The sequence below is a fragment of the Pteropus vampyrus genome, unplaced genomic scaffold, assembly GCF_000151845.1.
Source record: "Pteropus vampyrus isolate Shadow unplaced genomic scaffold, Pvam_2.0 Scaffold4, whole genome shotgun sequence".
Lineage (NCBI taxonomy): Eukaryota > Metazoa > Chordata > Mammalia > Chiroptera > Pteropodidae > Pteropus > Pteropus vampyrus.
In genome coordinates this window covers 1,013,971-1,031,348 of record NW_011888785.1, presented here as the reverse complement: position 1 = coordinate 1,031,348, position 17,378 = coordinate 1,013,971, and the positions used below count along the sequence as shown (strand labels likewise).

Sequence of the window (17,378 nt, the reverse complement as noted above, 5' to 3'; positions counted from 1 at the left end):
GGGGCTACGCATAAGGAGTTCTTGTGAACGACGGGAATGGTAACTATCAGAGCCAAGGGGGAGAGAGAGCTGGAGTGAGCAAAACAAAGAGCGAGTGTGGGCCCTGGTGTGACTTCATGCCTTACCAATGTCCCGCCCACGCTGCTGCTGCGAACCACCCCCTCGCCTGCGGGCGGCCGGGGCAAGGCGTTCGGCGGCGTGGGGCGGTTTCCTAGCAACTGCAGCCCCCAGCGTACCCAACTATCAGCACATTGGGAGCCCCCACACACACCCGGGGCCGGGGCAGGACCACTCCTTCCCGTCCCCCACCAGCCTCGCCTCCCTTGCATCCTCGCGGAGTGCACCCCAGAGCGCGCCAGCAGTCCGGGCTCTGGACAGCCGGACGCCTGAGCCGCACACTGGGGCCAAAAGAACGAGGGCACGAAGCTCCCGCCCCACGAGGCCGGGCTCCTGCTCCCCCACGGAACCTCCCCTCCTGTGCTCGCCGCGGTGCGCTCCACTCCTGGCCGAGTAGGGAGCTGCGATGCCCAGCTCTGTGTCCGCCGGAGCCGGCGGGGGCTTCTAGGGCGCTCCTAGAGCCCCCTCCCCTGGCTGCTGGCACTCTGAGCTTTCTTCCTCACCAGCTAGGACGCTGCCGCTTTGACTCTGCCCCGCTGTTCAGCTAATCAGGCTGCAAAGCCGAAACTAAGTGGAGTTGGCCTTCCTGCCCACCTGTGGAAGAAGCTCGCGCTGATTGATGCGCCATCGACTTTTTCCCCCTCGGCCTCGCCGGCGTCCCCTCCCACAGATGAAGCATCACTCAGTGAATGTACATTAGGCTGGTTTTTCCCCCCAGCTTCGGGCTTTGTTTGGGTTTGATTGTGTTTGGCTCTACGCTAAGCTGATTTATGCAGCAGAATTCCCATCGGCTGGGGAGAAACAAAAGCTCTTTTCTTTGTCCCAGAGCGGGCTGCGGAGCCATCGCTCGCGTCGTCGCCCCAGGCCATTGGCCATCGGAGAAGGTGCTTCTCGCGGAGATTTCGGGACCCGCCGTGCCGAACTGGGAGGGCCACGGGGGCCCTGAGATGCCGAGCGGTGTCCAGGCCAGCATACCTGCACCGGTTGCTCCCCGCGGCAGGGTCCGCCTGCCGGGCCTGCTGGAAACGTCCTAGCGACACTTGGTCCGCGGGCCCCGAGGTGCGCCCAGGAGGCGCGAGCGCGCATCCGAATAGCAGCCAGGCGGCGGGCACGGTGCAGGCTGCTTTGCATTATGTGCCGCTCAGCCCTGGCATTTTTTACTGCCGCATTTGTCTGTCTGCAAAACTGCCGGCCTGGTCCTGCCCCATTCCTCCGGGCGGCCTGGGTATTTTCAGTTGTTCTTGGACTGGGCCAAAGTGGTAAGTTTTGTTTGTTTGTTTTCTTTTGTTTTCTCTTCCCCCAAAGGCCTTAGGCTGTTACGAAGAGCATCCCGTCCAGGTAAGGGCACCCGGTATCAGCCTCCCTCCATCTCCCCTGAGGACTTCAGAGAGCGGTGTGTAGCAGCGTCCTCCATAGCATGCGGCCTGCGGGAGGCCAGGTGTCAAGCATTTCCGCCCCAGAGTGACAGCAATAACTAATTATAGGAGGACATAGCCGTGTGTTGCTCCTGGATGCTGGGGAAGCAGTAATAGAATGGAAGTTCGAAAGGGTGGGCGGTCCTAATTACAGAAGCCAGTTTAGGGGTTCTGCTCCTTCCTTGAGGGTATCCTTAAAGATATCCTTAAAGGTATACCTTTCTAGCATGTGGGTCTAACCATTAGCTTACATTTGATTCAAGGCTGAGGATAGACTTGTATAACACGAATGAGTCTTCTGTTTTTGAGTTCATGAGAGAAAAGAATGGCAGCATATGAGTTTCTTCTATCACAGTGCTCAGCCTCAATGAATTGAAAAGTGTATAAGTGTTTTGGCACTTTTGAATTATGTGTAAATGTAAGGTGGCACTACTGGCTTGTGAGTAAACAGTATAACATACAGTAAGTGATAATAATAACTATCAATTTAGGATGAGCTCTTATTGGTTTTATATATTTATTTTTGCCAATGCAATGATTATTATCATAGTCTTTTTTTTAAATTACTTTATGTGTTTGGCCACCCAGCCCTTAAATTCTATTAGAGACTTTCGCTGACCTCTCCTGTTGAAGGAGAGTTGGAATTGGTTTATAGACTAAAATTCTCTCTGATGCTTTGTACTGATATGCCAGGTTTTTGCCTGAAGCTAATTAAAATGGCGAGTCATCTTATAAATAAGGGTTTATGATGGAAACATCCAGCTAGCTTCATTTACTTGTTGCATATGCAGTTACTTAACATTTGTTTCAAAAGGAGATGTACCCCGTTATGTGAAATGAGAGCAATTAGAGTAAATTTTTATTTTGTGGTTATTTTGGCTTATGTGTTGATTTCAAAATAAGTGAAACTTAAGGCAAAGGAAAAAGTAACATTCATTATCAATTATCTCTTAAGTGGAACATGAATTTGTTGCAGCAGATTTTTCCATTGAGCATAACTCCATCCTGTGTTAATAAGTGACCAAGTATTTTTCTAGATTTAGTAAACACATGCACGCACACACACAATAGTAAAATGACCAAAACTGTCAACAGAGTATATTTTGCTCCCAATAGGCGAAGAAAAAAGTCCTACTTGCCTCTATAATCGGATAATAATAGTAATAATTTTAAAATATTCATTGTGCTTGTAAAGGTTAGTCAAGTTCTCATGTACTTATTCGAAGTGAATATTATGAACGGGCTCCTTTGCACCTGCAGTTGTGAAAAGGGAATGCTTATCTGAAATCAGAACAAGGCATCCTTTTCCCAGTCTCTGTCAATATACAAAGGTTTCTGATGTATACTGGTTTGCACTGCAGTTAAAAACATGCAAAAAATTTAAATTATAGCCAGCACAACTCAGAAAATTAGAGATCAGCATAAACTGTTGTACTTTCGTGATATAGCTACAAGTCTCAAATTATATGTCTTCACAGTGCAAATTAGATGCTTAAAGCAGAATAGAAATTTAGGTATCAGTTACAAAGGAAATCTTGTTCCCTTGTTCAGTAGTTTACACCAAGGAAATGTTGAGAGCAATAAAGCCATACAAAAGAAATCATAAACTGTGCAAAACACAACCCTGGACTTAATTTTTGAAGTAGAATTTGTGGGGGCCCAAATACGTAGTGAACTTTTAATAATAAATATTTAGTGAGCAAGAAGAATGTTAATAAAATCTAAACATTTTTCTGAACTAGAAGAAAATTATTGGAGTTTGTTTTCGACTTTCCCTGGTGGAAATTACCGACAATTAGAGCAATAACACTAAAAAAAAATGGTTAATGAGTAACTGGAAAACACTAAAGAATACCTAGTGGTTAATATCTGAAGAACTAATGCAGCAACATTGTTGTTTCTACATTTGTTAGTTTTGAAAGGTTAAAAATCTTTTTAACTAAATTTTTATATAGCAATACAAGAGTGACAAATTTCAAAAATCACCATTTCTTTTTAAAAAGTAACCATTATGCAATGAAATTTCACCTTTTGTGCATAATCAACTCTTTATTCTTTTAATAACAAGCAGCTGGATTAATATTTACATCAGAACGTGTGCAACGTAACTGTTTCATAACATAACCGTTCTCAGATTTCTCAATGCTTACTTAAAGCAAGAGGATATTTAAGAGAACCAAACCTTCATTTTGAAAATCCGGTCTTCCAAATTATTTACACAATAAGCACCCAAATTAATTCTATCCTAAAGCAACTGAGACACTTTCTGATGAAAAAAAAAAAGTTCGTGCTCTATACGAAAGCAAAGTAACTGATAAGATATGAAACATGCCAGAAAGATTTCTGTAGTCCCAAATATTCACTTCTTACCAAATTATCTGAAATTTCCCATTTAATGGATTTCTTTGGAATAAGCATGGTATTTACTCTATGTTTCTTTCCATTTTTAACTCTATATTACGGAAATTTTCCTACACATATGGAAGCAGAGAGCATGGTAAAGGAATCGCTGTATACCTATCACCCGCTTCACCTGAGTGATAGGCATCAACTGAGGGCCAACTTCTTTCATCTCTCTTCCCACCTAGTTCATCTCTTTCCCGCAACTAGATTATTTTGAAGCAAATCTCTCATATCATTTTACCCTAAATATTTCAATAAATCAAAATACTATTGGAAGAAGAACACAGTCACTAATCCCATATCATTAATTTTTTTTTTTTTTTTAGCTAAAATTTAGGGCCACAAGAATGTTCACTATCTTTGTTGGAAAGAATGTGGAAGTGAGGGAGAGAAGCAGAGATAGTTTCAGCCATTTACTTTTCATTGGTTCTATTATGGCTCCAATAAAAATATTTTTTCTTAAAAATATGCATATGTAACAGCATTTTAGTGTGCATGTAAATGAAGAAAAAAACACGGATCTATCTACTTCCCCAGACAAATGTTACTTACTTTATCCCAGTGGAATCACACCAGGTATACCTTGTTTGAGTTTGTTGGAAGGACTGTTACCCTTGTCTCTCGAATCATCAGTTTTTCTCCTCTCTACTGGATCACTTATAGCATATGAATATCCGTATATGCTGTAATACTTCTTCTATTTCTCACTCTCCTTTATAGCCAGAATTCTTGAATGAGTTGTCCATACTTACTGTCTCGATAATTCTCCTCACCTGCTCTTTGAATCCACTATAGGCCATTCTTTATCACCTCTGCAATTATACAACTCTGTTAAAATTGCAGTGACCTCCCTATTGCCAAATCCGATGGCCAATTCATAGTCTTCATTCTGCTTTACCTATTACCTGTCAGCAAGTTAACACTGTTGACCACTCCCTACTTCAAAACACTTCTTTCCTTGGCTCCTGGACCCACTTTTTCTTGGTTTAAGCTCTTTCTCCATCTTGGATGTCAGTTCTTCCTCATGTTCTAGCCTCCAAGTGTGAAAGTTGCTCAGGACTCAGTCCTTGGACTTTCTCTTCTTCATATATACTAAGTACTCAGGTGAACTGATCCACTCTTGGGTCTTAAGTGCCATTTCTACGCCGACAACTCCAGCCCTGACCTCTTATCCAATCTCTAGAGGGTATAGCAAACTGCCTATGTCTAAAGGCAAAATTAACCCTAACAAATTTAGAAACAAACTTCCAATTTTCTTTCTCAAGCTTGCCTCTTTCTTATGCTTCTTCATCTGAGTAAGTGGTCAGTCAGTCTCCAGTAACTCAGGGTAACACTTTGGCAGTATCCTTGATCGCTGTTTCTCTGATCCTCACTAGAATTTGAACTTTAAGAAATATAGATTTCTTTAAAAGCAGGTTCCATTATAAAAGGTTTAACACCAGAAGACACTTGTTTCTGCCTTCTCAGTCCACTGACCTTATAGGTAAATCTTTAGCAAAAATCAAAATAGAGATTTGCTTATTTTTAATCTACTTTTTACAAATTTCTTTTGTTTTCAAAGTTTCTGTGATGATTATTTTTATTATTGATAATTAAGTATGAAAATTAATCCTGATTCTTTACCTAAATATACATTTTAAAACTGACTTCTATTTAGGCTATAAAAACTGGAATTTGTAGTTATTTTTAACCAAACTCTAAGGAAAGTAATAAAAAGGAAACTATTCTAATCCATTTAATTATTCATTCAGATTTCCTTAAAGCACCTACATCCTTGTATCAGGCACTGTTCTGGGTTTTAGAGTTAAAAGAATTATGACAGTTAATATTTGTAAAGTATTTCTTATATGCCAGACATCCTCCTGGGCATATGGAATGAAAATAATTCTTGTAATACTCAACACCCTCTGAAGTATATACTCTAATTATTCCCATTTTATAGGTAAATAAACTTAAAAGACGTTAAATAACTTCTTGAAGATCTCTTACCTAATAAGTAATGGAACCAGAATTCAGACTTGCATGGGTTTGACTCTGCACTCTCGATCACTATTACAGACTATCTTCCAGGGGTAGAGGAGTCTCAACCCTGCTCTGGCCCTCCCCACAGGCAAGGAATCCATGGGGCATGCCTATCCAGGGTCTTCAGTCCTCTTCTAGATCATCTCCAGAATTCTCTGCCCAAACAGCCCCAAACAACTTTCAGGACCATCCTGTGGTATTACCAGGCTACCCATATGCCAAATCTTAGAAGAGGGGAAGTAAACAGAGCTTGGATATGCAGGCTGGCATGTCCATGCGGGTAAGTGATAGGCTACTTGCAATGCAGAATAAAGCTAAACGTGAGAGAGAAGAGAGGCAGATCAAGGGCTGGAGGGGCAACCCTTTATACACTGCCAGGTTCCCAACCAGAAATCCAAAGAGTATGAAATTCTAAATTTGGACCTAGGGCATTATAAATGTATATCTGTCAAGTTAGGAAAATAGAACTTATTTTACTTAATGGTTTCTTAGCCTGGGTTGTAACTTAAATATTAGTCTTGTTATACCCACTGCCTTTTGTACTCTTGCTTTTTTGGCCCTGAAAAAGTTAGTGGTAGACTTGCATATTCATTTAAATATTAATGGGAAGGGGGTGACACACAATGCAAGCACCAGAGACCATTGTGTAAGGAGAACTATCTCATGACAAGCTGCTTTTATATGTTAGTAACTAAATGCCTTTTGGTAAACTCTGATATGTGTACAGATTACATTGAATTCTGTTTTCTTGCAAATGGTGTTACAGTGAGAGTCTAATATATGCATATTTTAAATTTAGTTTTACTTCTTTCCCCTTTGTTAACTTAAAGAAAAGAACATTTTACTGATATACATTAGCCAAATTTGGTTGAATTATTCAGCTGGTATATATTTAATACCTATAAGTGAATGAATATGTAGAAAAAACACTGCCATACTTTATGAACTAAAAGGACTATTTTTCAATTTAAAAACCAAACAATGTGACCACCTTTCTGTTTTCACAGTAAATTAGTATAATTTACATATCAAAGAAAAATGTAATGAAAGTCAAAATTGTTTCCACTGGGATTTCATAACTTAACTAAAACAATCTTAACTAACAACAAAACTACTGGAATCATTTCTGCTAGGAAACTACTAATATTAAACACATATTAAAATTATCTTTCCTAAGTTATTAAAAAGCATTTTCAACTAAAATTAGTTTAGGAAATAAGAATAAGGCCATTAAATTAAAATTGCAATGTTAAATTATGGTAGTCTTATTGGATATATATTCTTAAGATGTTTTTAAAAGATGCTTTTATTTTTAGTGCTATTATTCAAAGTACTAAAAGTTCATATTTTAAGATAGCAGATAAGGTCTCAGAGAGGGGCCTTTCATGCTGACCTTATCAATGAGCCAACCATCATTACTCTAGTGGTTTTTGAGATGTGTTATCTCTCTTTCCCAGGTATCTTTGTTGTTTTGTTTGTTTTAATCAACAAATACTGTTACATTTGCCAAAGACAAAGTCTGTGGCCACTCTAGATCAGTACTGGTACAGTTTGATTATTCTAGAGAACTGCCCCCCAGCCCCCCGGCCCCACGCCAAATCGCAGTTCCCAAGGTAGTACAGAGTGAGGAACCAGAGTAGCTATCAACTAGTTCAAGCCAAAGTTTATGGAAGAGACCGAGTTTGGAAGTGGAGCGAAAGGCTAGTAATGAAGACAGATGGATAAAAATTGGAAATATGTCAGCGCTGAAGAAATGTGCCAAATATGCCTTATCAAGTATGTGGGGTGTGCAGGAGCTTTTGGCCAGGGATGTTTTGATGTTTGCATGGTTTTGGGCCCAACTTCCTTTTAGAACAAAGAGAGTTGATATTTCAAGATATGCTGAAGGTAAAATGCAGCCACAGTTGAGGTCCTGAGATACTAAGGTCCTGTCCTTGGAATTGAACCACATTTCCCAAAGTACAAGAATTTTTTCTGACTTCAATAAGGGCCACATATTTACTGTAATTCCCTAGTAACGCATTACAGATACTGGGTAGGGAAAGGAGCTGGGCGGAAAGCTTTATCCTTATGGAAGAGGTATTACCACTATGCCTCAAAGGAGCTTTAGAATATTATGAGGTCGAGCAAAGAAAATAATTAAAAATAAAATTCGAATTTCTGCAAGATTAGGTTGATAGGAAGTACCTTAAGGAATGCTAAACTAGAGAATATCTTTCCTAATTGCCTGCTTGAGTGGGGCTAGAAGGCCGGGCTGCCTACGCCTAGTGTTGTAAAGGTATTCATTAACTGCAGAAGAACAAAGAATGCACTAAAGTTTTGGGGTGTGCAGGAATTGCTGTAGAACTGGCTGTTCTAGTTGGAAACAAAGAACTCATTGTAGCAGAACTGTATTATTGGCAGAAAAGTGACCTCGCCGGTTTCTTTCTTAGTACGACGTATACCTCCCAAGGTATTGCTCTATTGTCTTTTTGTGCATTTGGTTTGGATTTTTATGGTGAATTGAGGACAAGTGGACCATAATTTGCAAAAGAAAACCCTCTAGAAATAATACATGGGGCTCGAGTTCCAAGAGAATTTATCTGAAAGACAGTAACACTGAAAAAGATATTCAAGAAGGGAGTCAGTTTCAGGCATCCTGAATTTTAGTTAAAAAGGTCCCTTTGGGTGAATGTTTCAACCACAACCACACAGAGGCAGTGCACACACTAAAGTGAGGGCCAATGTATATGATCGCAGTGCCTGACCTCTGAGATTGATGATGGAAATATAAGGATGGAATTAGCATCAGTCCTTAATTCAGTGGGTGTAGCCTATTTGGTGCCACTTAAAGAATCCAGGCCACTTAAAGAATCCTTGGTAGCACCTGATGGGACAAAGATGCGGCAGGAGAAGGGGAGGGAGTTCTTGAGCATGTAACTACCCTGCTACAGGCAACTCAGAACAGCTGGAGAATAAGGCCCTGTGCTCCCTGTTAGGTGCACATGGTGTTGATATGCATGTCCAGGGCTGACCCTTGGCTACTCGGAGGTCAGCACAGCACTGATGTCAGAGGTCACCGTTCTCTGAGAACATGGTTGCAGACTAGGTTATCTGGCGATAGACTTGTTGGGGTAGAAGTTGATTTATGGACATTATGAAAATTCAGATATCAGGGCTTTTTGGACAAATTATTGCCTCCCAGAGATATGCTTGAATTTGAAGCTGAAAAAGACTAGTGCTACTTCTGACTGAATTACCTGGCAGTGCAGAAATGTTTAGTCAGTTAGAACTATGACTGGATGTTATACGCCTCTTCCCTACAAGACAGACTTCTATAATCTTGCCCAAATGCATGGCTTTTTGCCTTCTACATTGAGTACTTATCAATTTCTTTGGGCTTATTAAAAAAAAAAAAATCCCACACATGTAACCAGGGTTTTCTTGACCCGTTGATAAATTAAGAGCTTTAGTTCTATGTTAAAGAATTCATGCTCCAGAGTACTCAATTGAAATTGAGACTTCTGGTTCTGTAGAGCTGCCATAACAATACCCTAACAATACCCTAAACTAGATTGACCAGAAAACCTACTAACTGGTCAATCTAGTTTAGGGTATTGTTAGGGGTCTTTATTGATAAACAGGGAACTAAACACCCACAAAATCTCAAGAAATATGGAATTACCCAAACTTTGGAAGCCCACCTCGCCAGTATAGTGGCACTCAAAGAACTCAACCCTTAAGAGCACAAACTCACTTTTCTAGGGTTTTCATGATGCTGTACAATAAGTGGCTCAGGATGGTCCAAATGAGTTGGTTATACAAGGCAGGCTGTTGGACGGTGCTCAGATATACAGTGACACCCCCCCGCCCCATCTAAAAGATCATAGGAGATATCACAGGAGCAATGGGAGGCAGGGAATTCCAGAATCTTAGAAGAAACTACCCATAACTTATATACCCATGGCATATTTGGAAAGAGTCCTTTCTTTCATCTTCTTTCTAACTTGTTGGCATGCAAAAGTGAAGTGTGGTGGAAATCTGGGTGTTTTGGGGTTGCCAGGAGGTAATCAATAGCCAAAGGTACTCATGTTGCATGTGAGAACAGAAACCTAGGAACAGACATTGGAGTCTGGTTGTCATTTGGGGATAGAGCAGAGCCTTCCAGGCCAGAAGGAGTAGATAAACTGCCCTATCTTGCATACTCAATGGATCTGTAACATGGGTCTGGCAGGGTAGAGAGGCGCCCTATAGCCTCAGTCATGGTGAGGGAGTAGCTCCTATTCAAATATCATCATACTCGATGGTATATTTTAAAAGGCAGCCTTGGGAGTCTAGCAGAAGTATAGGGGTTGCACCTGAAAAGGATAATTAAGTGTCGGAAGACAAAAGAGATCTGAGGTACAAGGGGAAGCTGAGTAGAAAACAGAGGGATTCGGATATCAAAAATTAGACCTGGGGTGTTGGATGTTGGGGGATGATTTCATTTCTCTGAATGGGTTGCTGCTGTTTGGCTAGCTTTTACCAATCCGTCTGAACGGGCTGACTCTCAGTAGCAACCTAACAATACTGTGTGACTTCTAACAGGCAGCATACATTTGGAGCCAGACAGAAGAGAGAGGCAATCATGTAATAAAAGAACCTGGTGAATTCCTCAAGGAAGTTTTCACTGACCTTCCCTGTTTCCCCTTGAAGAGATTTATTCTAGTCATCTGCTGCCATAGCACTCTGCCGGTTCCTTTTCATAGCATATTTGTTAAGATTCTGTCATATGTCAGTTTTTGCTGTTACTCTATAAGCTTCACAAGACAGGTAACTTATCTTTAAGACCCTGAATAATGCCATGGTCAAAGCAGGTATGACATAATTACCAAACAAGTCATAGATGGATCGATGCCATCCAAATCATTACAACTTCCAAAATCCTTAAGAAGTAGAATTTTCTGCTTTCTATTCCCAGATGATAATGTCCTTTCCTCTTCTGACCAAATTATTGCCCATCCTCTTCCTCCTAATCAAGAAATCTTTTAATAATACTAACAGAGCTGCCCATAAGAATGTGAAAAACAGTTCTAGTAAAACCCAGGTTACCTAGAGTGCATGTGAAAGGTGGTATTTTAATTAATTAAATCCATGGTCACTCATATTTTGACTCTTTCTTTGAAAATCTTTTAAAGATGTAGTTGTAAAATTTCCTGTCTCAGTAAGTACAGCATTCAGACTTTGAGATTTGAGGAAAGCCTCATAGTTATCAATAGGTACTGGTATATATCAATAAATCAAAAGGTAATGCTTGAGCACCTACTCAGTACATTTGGCATTGTGCCCATTGCTGTGGGAACAGAGGATACGTAAGATACCATGCAAATGGGACAGCTGGGCTGGGGAACTGTGAGTTCCCCACAGTTCACAAGGACGCAAGGGAGTGAGGTGAGGCTCAGGTGGGCGGTCTAGGTCATTAGTGCTGCAGGGCTTTAGACTTTAGAATCAGACAGGTCATATGTGTCCTGGCACCAAGACAGAAACTTGAGTCTCTTTATTAATACTTAGTTTTAATTTTTTCCTATGCTTTAGCAGAGAATTAAAGTGTATAGCTTGAGTAACTGAAGGTTCCAACTACTTAGATTTTACTACACATGTGGTTCACCTTTTTAGGCACAGTATATTCCTAGAGACTGTCATACAATGCATCAACATAAAGCAAAATTCAGACTGTATCCTGTATCCTAATGATACACATGATCACTTGCACTGTTTTTACCTATTAGTACAAAGTATTAAATGAATGTGTAAAGACAGGAAGAACAGAAGTATACATATTGATTTCTCAAATGAGTAAAGTAGGGATATCAAGTGGCAAAATTCACTTTGCCACTTTGAAAAAAATTGTGTTATATGTGAGTGTTGGGGAGCATGGCCAGAAGGAGTAACAGAAGCTTTGCCACTTTGAAAAAAATTGTGTTATATGTGAGTGTTGGGGAGAATGGCCAGAAGGAGTAACAGAAGCTTCCCAAGAGTGACATAGAAATAAAGAGACAGAGACAGATAGAAAGAGAAGAGAGAATGAGAGAACATAGGACAAATTTGATCAATGCAGAGGACACATGCATGCATTCTCTCATTCAGCAAATAAGCACTGAGTCTCTACAATGTGCTAGTAAATATTGCCGTAAGCCCTAGGGTCAGGGCAGTGGACAAAACAAACAGAAATATCTGTCCTCATGGAGTTTATATTCTAATGAGAGAAGGCAGACCTTAGACAAAATAAATAGAATGTATGGCAAGCTAGAAGGTGCTGTACATCTGGCACCTTCTGTAGAGAAAAAGCAAACTCAGATGGTGAGTAAGGAGTACTGGAGAAGGAGATGTAAATGTGACGTAGATGAAAGGACTGGAAGTGGCAAATTGTTGGTGTCTGGATCCTGGAAGGAGTGAGTGAGATTGAAAGACAGGTGGTGTTCAGAGAGGGTAATATGGGTTGCAGTTACTGCTAATTTCAAGGTCTAAAGCAATGACCATGGAAGCAAGTAGCTAAATCAGAGTGGAGGACAGAATAATTGGAGAAGAGAACAAGGAAGTGAGGCATCCAGGTATTGCAAAGATGATCTGCATATATTACTAAAATTGCCAAGAACTGAAATAAGAGTACTGCTGGAGAGTGTGATAATAAGCAAGGAGTCAAAATTGTCTAGAAATGAGAAGGCATCACCATGGGGTCAGTAAATGCCTGGGTTCAGAGTGGTATAACCTAAGTTCAGAGTAAAAAGCTGCGATGGGGTTAGGGATGAGGGAGGGAGAATGCTCTGGCATTGGCAATGAGAACTAAGGAGCGGGGCTGTCTGCCTCTAGGCCCAGCATTGTGAAAGTTGTGGGAGAAACATCAACCATTGTTCATGGGGACAGCAAGAGAAGCCAGTGCTCAGGGGAGGGCCAGGTTTCGTCAGAGCAAGAAGGAATGGACTATGAATTTTGGAGAGCAGAAGGAGAGAGATTCTGGAGTTGTAAAGGAGTGCCCATGGGGAAAGAAGAGAGATTGTATAGAGTCTATAGAGGCGAGAGCACGTAGGGAAAATGAGGGGCGTCTGCAAGTCTTAGACTCCTTAAAGGGTCGACATAGAGGAGGAGAAGATCAGTGTTTGTGTACTCAAGGTAGATAGAGGCAGTGAGGCTCTGACTGCTGAGGGGAGGAGGTTCTCAGGCTTGCTCTTCATTCCTATGAAAGGAAGGGAAGAGTTCTGAGGAAGCCTGATTTAGTTCTGGTATGATGGGATTCACTTTACCTGATCTCCTGCCAAATGGGAGACAGACTTTCTTTGGATGCCCAGGGAGACCCTTGACCCCAGATTATGAAGCTGGTTGCCAGAAGGTGGCACAACCCAGCAATGTTTTGAAAGGGTTTGATGAAGTCTTTCCAAACAACCTAACGTCATCTCCTCCCCGGGGAAATTTGCTTCTTGCTAAATATATTTTCATGTATGTCACATGTAAATTATATACACACTTGCAAAACACATGACTAACTAAATAAAACACGAATAACTAAATAACATACATACAAGTAACTATAATTCAATGTGGAATGTAAGGATCACGATGCAAATTTTTAAAAGGATTTGAAAGTGGAGAGATCAGCTACATCTGAAGAAAGCAGGAAAAAAATGTTGGCAGAAATGTGTGAGATACGTGTCTAAACTGGATACTGAAGAACTGGAAGGGCTGCAACAGGGGGAAATGCCTGCGTGCAGGGCAGGGACGCATGCACACTGGTCATGATGTAGGGCACTTGGGAGAAGTGAGGGAGCAAGAGTTTGCTATAGATAGATTTGTTGAACTTTACTACTCAAGTGGCAAGAAATAAACCATTGAAAGCTTTTTATTTGATTGTTTAGTAGGGTAGTAATGTGATATATTAAGGGCTGTGTATCAGGAAGTGAATCTGGCAGTGATGTATATAAAGAATCTTAGTGGTAGATACCCAAGGTAAAAGACTGTGAAAAAGTTGTGAATAATCAATCAACAAAACAAGTGATAAATAATGAGTCTAAAGAGGGTTGACGTCCACTAAGGGAAAGATGAATGCTATGGATACCTAGGTAAAAGCAAAAAAGTCTTGGTGACCGACGGGTTACAGGGATTATGGTAGAGGGAGGAGTCAAGATTGACAACAAAGATTTAAAGCAGAATAACCAGGAAAATAATGTAATTAGCAGAAATAAGTCAGTCAGGTCAAGAAGAGCTCCTGGTGGATAGGAAGATGATTTTTACTTGACACTTGCAGACTTTGAGGTTGCAACAGGAGTCTAAGTGGGATGCCCAACATGTTGTTGAAAAGTCAAGACAGAAACTTGGGTGAGAGCTTGGAATTGCAGAGACTAGTTTGGTGATCAGATGCAAGGAGGTAAACTTAAAGTCATGTTAGTTCATGAAGCCAACAAAGTGTAGTTTAGAGAGTTGTAAGAAAAGCCAAAGATATAAAAAGATAATTAGTTGTGAAAATGGAAGAAGGGACAGAGTGCCTACTCACTGTTAAAAGACAGGGGATATTTAAACATTGCTAAATACTAGTTGCTAAATGAAATTAGGAAATTATTGTCTGTCTTGGAGTGAGCAGTTTACTAGACAGAATAATCCTGGCAAGGAGGAAAACTCCTCCCTTTGAAAAGAGAACAAAGACAATTTTGAGTTAAAAAAAAGTAATTTAAATAGTCTAGGTAATATCAAGGTAAGGTTAGGGTCACATCTTAAGTACGAAGAATTGATGGAAGTGTTTGGGGATTTGAGGAGAAAGAATTAGAGTAGTAAAGGTGAGAAAGGATGATGGAAAATCAATAAGAGATGAATAAAGCAAGACCCAGGGGCTACATGAGGTAAGAAAGGAATTTTCTTAGAAGAGACCCAATCCTTAATGTGCCCATGACAGTGCCTTCTAAAGGCAGATTTAGATGCTAAGATTTAAGCTGTTGCTTAAGATGCCTTTTTTTTTTTTTTTTTTTTGCTTTTACCTAGGCACCTACAACATTTGCGTCTGACCTAGTTCTGTTTATTTTCAACTTTATATGTAGAATTGTTGGCTCAGGAGCCTGCCTTCTGTCCTATCCTGTAGCTCCGCCTGAATTTGTCACTCATTCTGTTTCTCTTTGGTCTTTGGGCCTAAGAACTCTTTCATGGTTTCTTGATCCAGTGGCCCCTTTTAGCTCATGAGAATTCCCTGCCACATTCCTCTGGTTTCAGAGATTTCCAATGACTCTGTCCAAGATGGAAATAGGGTGATGTGGGGATGATTCGGGTGATTACATGGAATCTGATGAGGCAGAAACCGTCAGCAAGGTGATAAATACATTATAAAATTTAGAAAAGTGTCTGGTGATGGCGAGGTGGGGAAGGGCATGTTAAATATGAGCTGTGAACTTTGCAAGAACAAAAGCTGATACTGTTGGGCGGTGGGAAGTGGGGCAGGACCCTACAAGCAGCCAGTGAGAGTGAGGGGAAAATTAAAGCATTGGTTGAAGATTTACCCATAATGATGAACTCCAATAAAGCTGAGATTTAATAAAGGAGAAATAGTAGCTGGGCCATTTTGGAAAATATGAAGAATATGGAATGAGAATTTCACAGTATAATATGGAGTATAGATTAGTTCATGATATAATATGAATATTAAATGCCCTGAATTAACCAACTCCATTGTGATCTGTAAGAGAATATCCTTGTTCTTAGGAGCAAGCAGACTGTGAGGTAAAGCACTGGTAACTGATATATACCTATAAAGAAGTACCTAGTCAAATATCAGCCAATAAAATTAAACTGGGAAATTATTCACTGAAATAGTTTAAGGTAATTAAAGTATTATAGAAGATTACATTTCTATCCCATAAGGTAGATAAATGAAAACTTTTTTACTAGAATTCAGAATTTCCCTTGCCTGAGCCCAAAAGTAAAATTTACAATGCTAAATTAAATCAAATGTATTGATATGACTTACGTCAAGAAACTGCATCTTTTAAAGTGTTTATCAAGGGGTTCTGACAAATGTGTAGACCTGTGAAACTACTGCAACAATCTGCATACAGAACACTTCCGTCCCTCAAAACTTTGCTTATGCTTCTTTGCTGACAATGTTAAAACATAAAACAGTGAATGATTCTGTATTACTGGGCAACTGATATACTTAATTGATAGGGTTTTGGATGGCCTTTTCAAATAAATCTATTATGTTATAATACATTGCATCTTAAAATAGTCTCATAAATTAACAGAATTATATATGCTATAAAGCAAATGTTCTCCACCCATCATGTCATTATAATTCATATTCTGCTTTTTCAAGTGTTTTTACAGCTCTGTGGATGAATACACCACATAAAAAAGAGGAGCATTTTCCCTACTTCATCAGCAGGGAAGCAAAAAAACAACAAATTTAAATTATGAAGCCAAGGTCAGAGGATAGGCAGAGAATAGAACAAGTTGCCGGCTTCCCTATTCCTGGTTTGGATTCCAGGGCAGAACTGGAAACTCACAAATGGAAACAGCAACTACGAACACCATTTCAAGTGCTTCTGCCTCGTTAGCATGCAGCCCACAGCCATCCCCTGGCAAGAGGTTGGGGAAACACGGTTGTAAAAGGCGAAACACTCCCCCATGCTCAGAAAGTGCCAACCAATCTGATTCAGGCAGTTGGTACAACGTTCAGGCTGGGGCTTTGGTGTGAAAACTCAGAGTTTCCTTGTGCATGGAAATAAGATGAATTTTGAAAAGGGCATCGAAGTATTTAGGGAGGTCTTTGGCACTAAGGACAGAAAACAATCCTGTGGGAGGAAATCTAATACCCTCATCTCTCAAGTAAGACTGATGATGGGAAAAGTAATGACATACTACTAGTATGAAAGAATTATCTTGACCTACATGGGAATTATTATTAAGGACAAATCATAGTACAATTAGCAAGTGTTTTTTAAATCATACTTTGGTATAACTGTCTTTGTGGTGTTCTCTACTGCATATAGGACGGTGTTTAAGAGAAAAGGCTCTGTAGTCAGCACTGGGTTCAAACTTGGTGTCTGTACTTACTAGCTGTGTGACTTTGGGATGAGACTTTGCCGAAGGTTTAGTTCCCCATCTGTAAAATGGACACGGTAATGCTTTCCTCATAGGAATAAAATTTCAATAAGATAATACACATAAAGTGCTTGGTACAGGATTCAAAACAGAGTAATCACTTAATAAATACTTATTTTTTATTTTCTCTAATTTTATCTATTGTATATATATAGACTTGATTTTTCAAGTGGCAGAATCAAATATAAATATCTTTTTACTCTTTAAGATGTAATTACAGGAAAATCAAATGCTAAATAACCTAAAATTCACTCTGAGTTTTATTTTATTTTATTTTTTTACGTAGAACAAAAAAGTCTTTATAATATAGGGTATCTCTTTGCTGCT

At 40.1% G+C, this 17,378-nt stretch overlaps 1 protein-coding gene across 3 annotated transcripts in view; it reads left to right on the top strand.

Moving 5' to 3' along the window:
* Positions 1–300: 300 nt before the first annotated feature.
* The window catches only part of ITGB8 (integrin subunit beta 8), a 73,345-nt gene continuing 56,267 nt past the window's right edge, over positions 301–17,378 (top strand). The window contains exon 1 of one of the 3 annotated variants that reach the window (XM_023532813.1): positions 301–1,376. In XM_023532813.1, the coding sequence (XP_023388581.1) occupies positions 1,250–1,376 (127 nt within the window). In that variant the 5' untranslated portion in view covers positions 301–1,249. The remainder of the gene's footprint in view (positions 1,377–17,378) is intronic. The other 2 variants (XM_011362703.2, XM_011362712.2) reach the window with 2 other exon arrangements.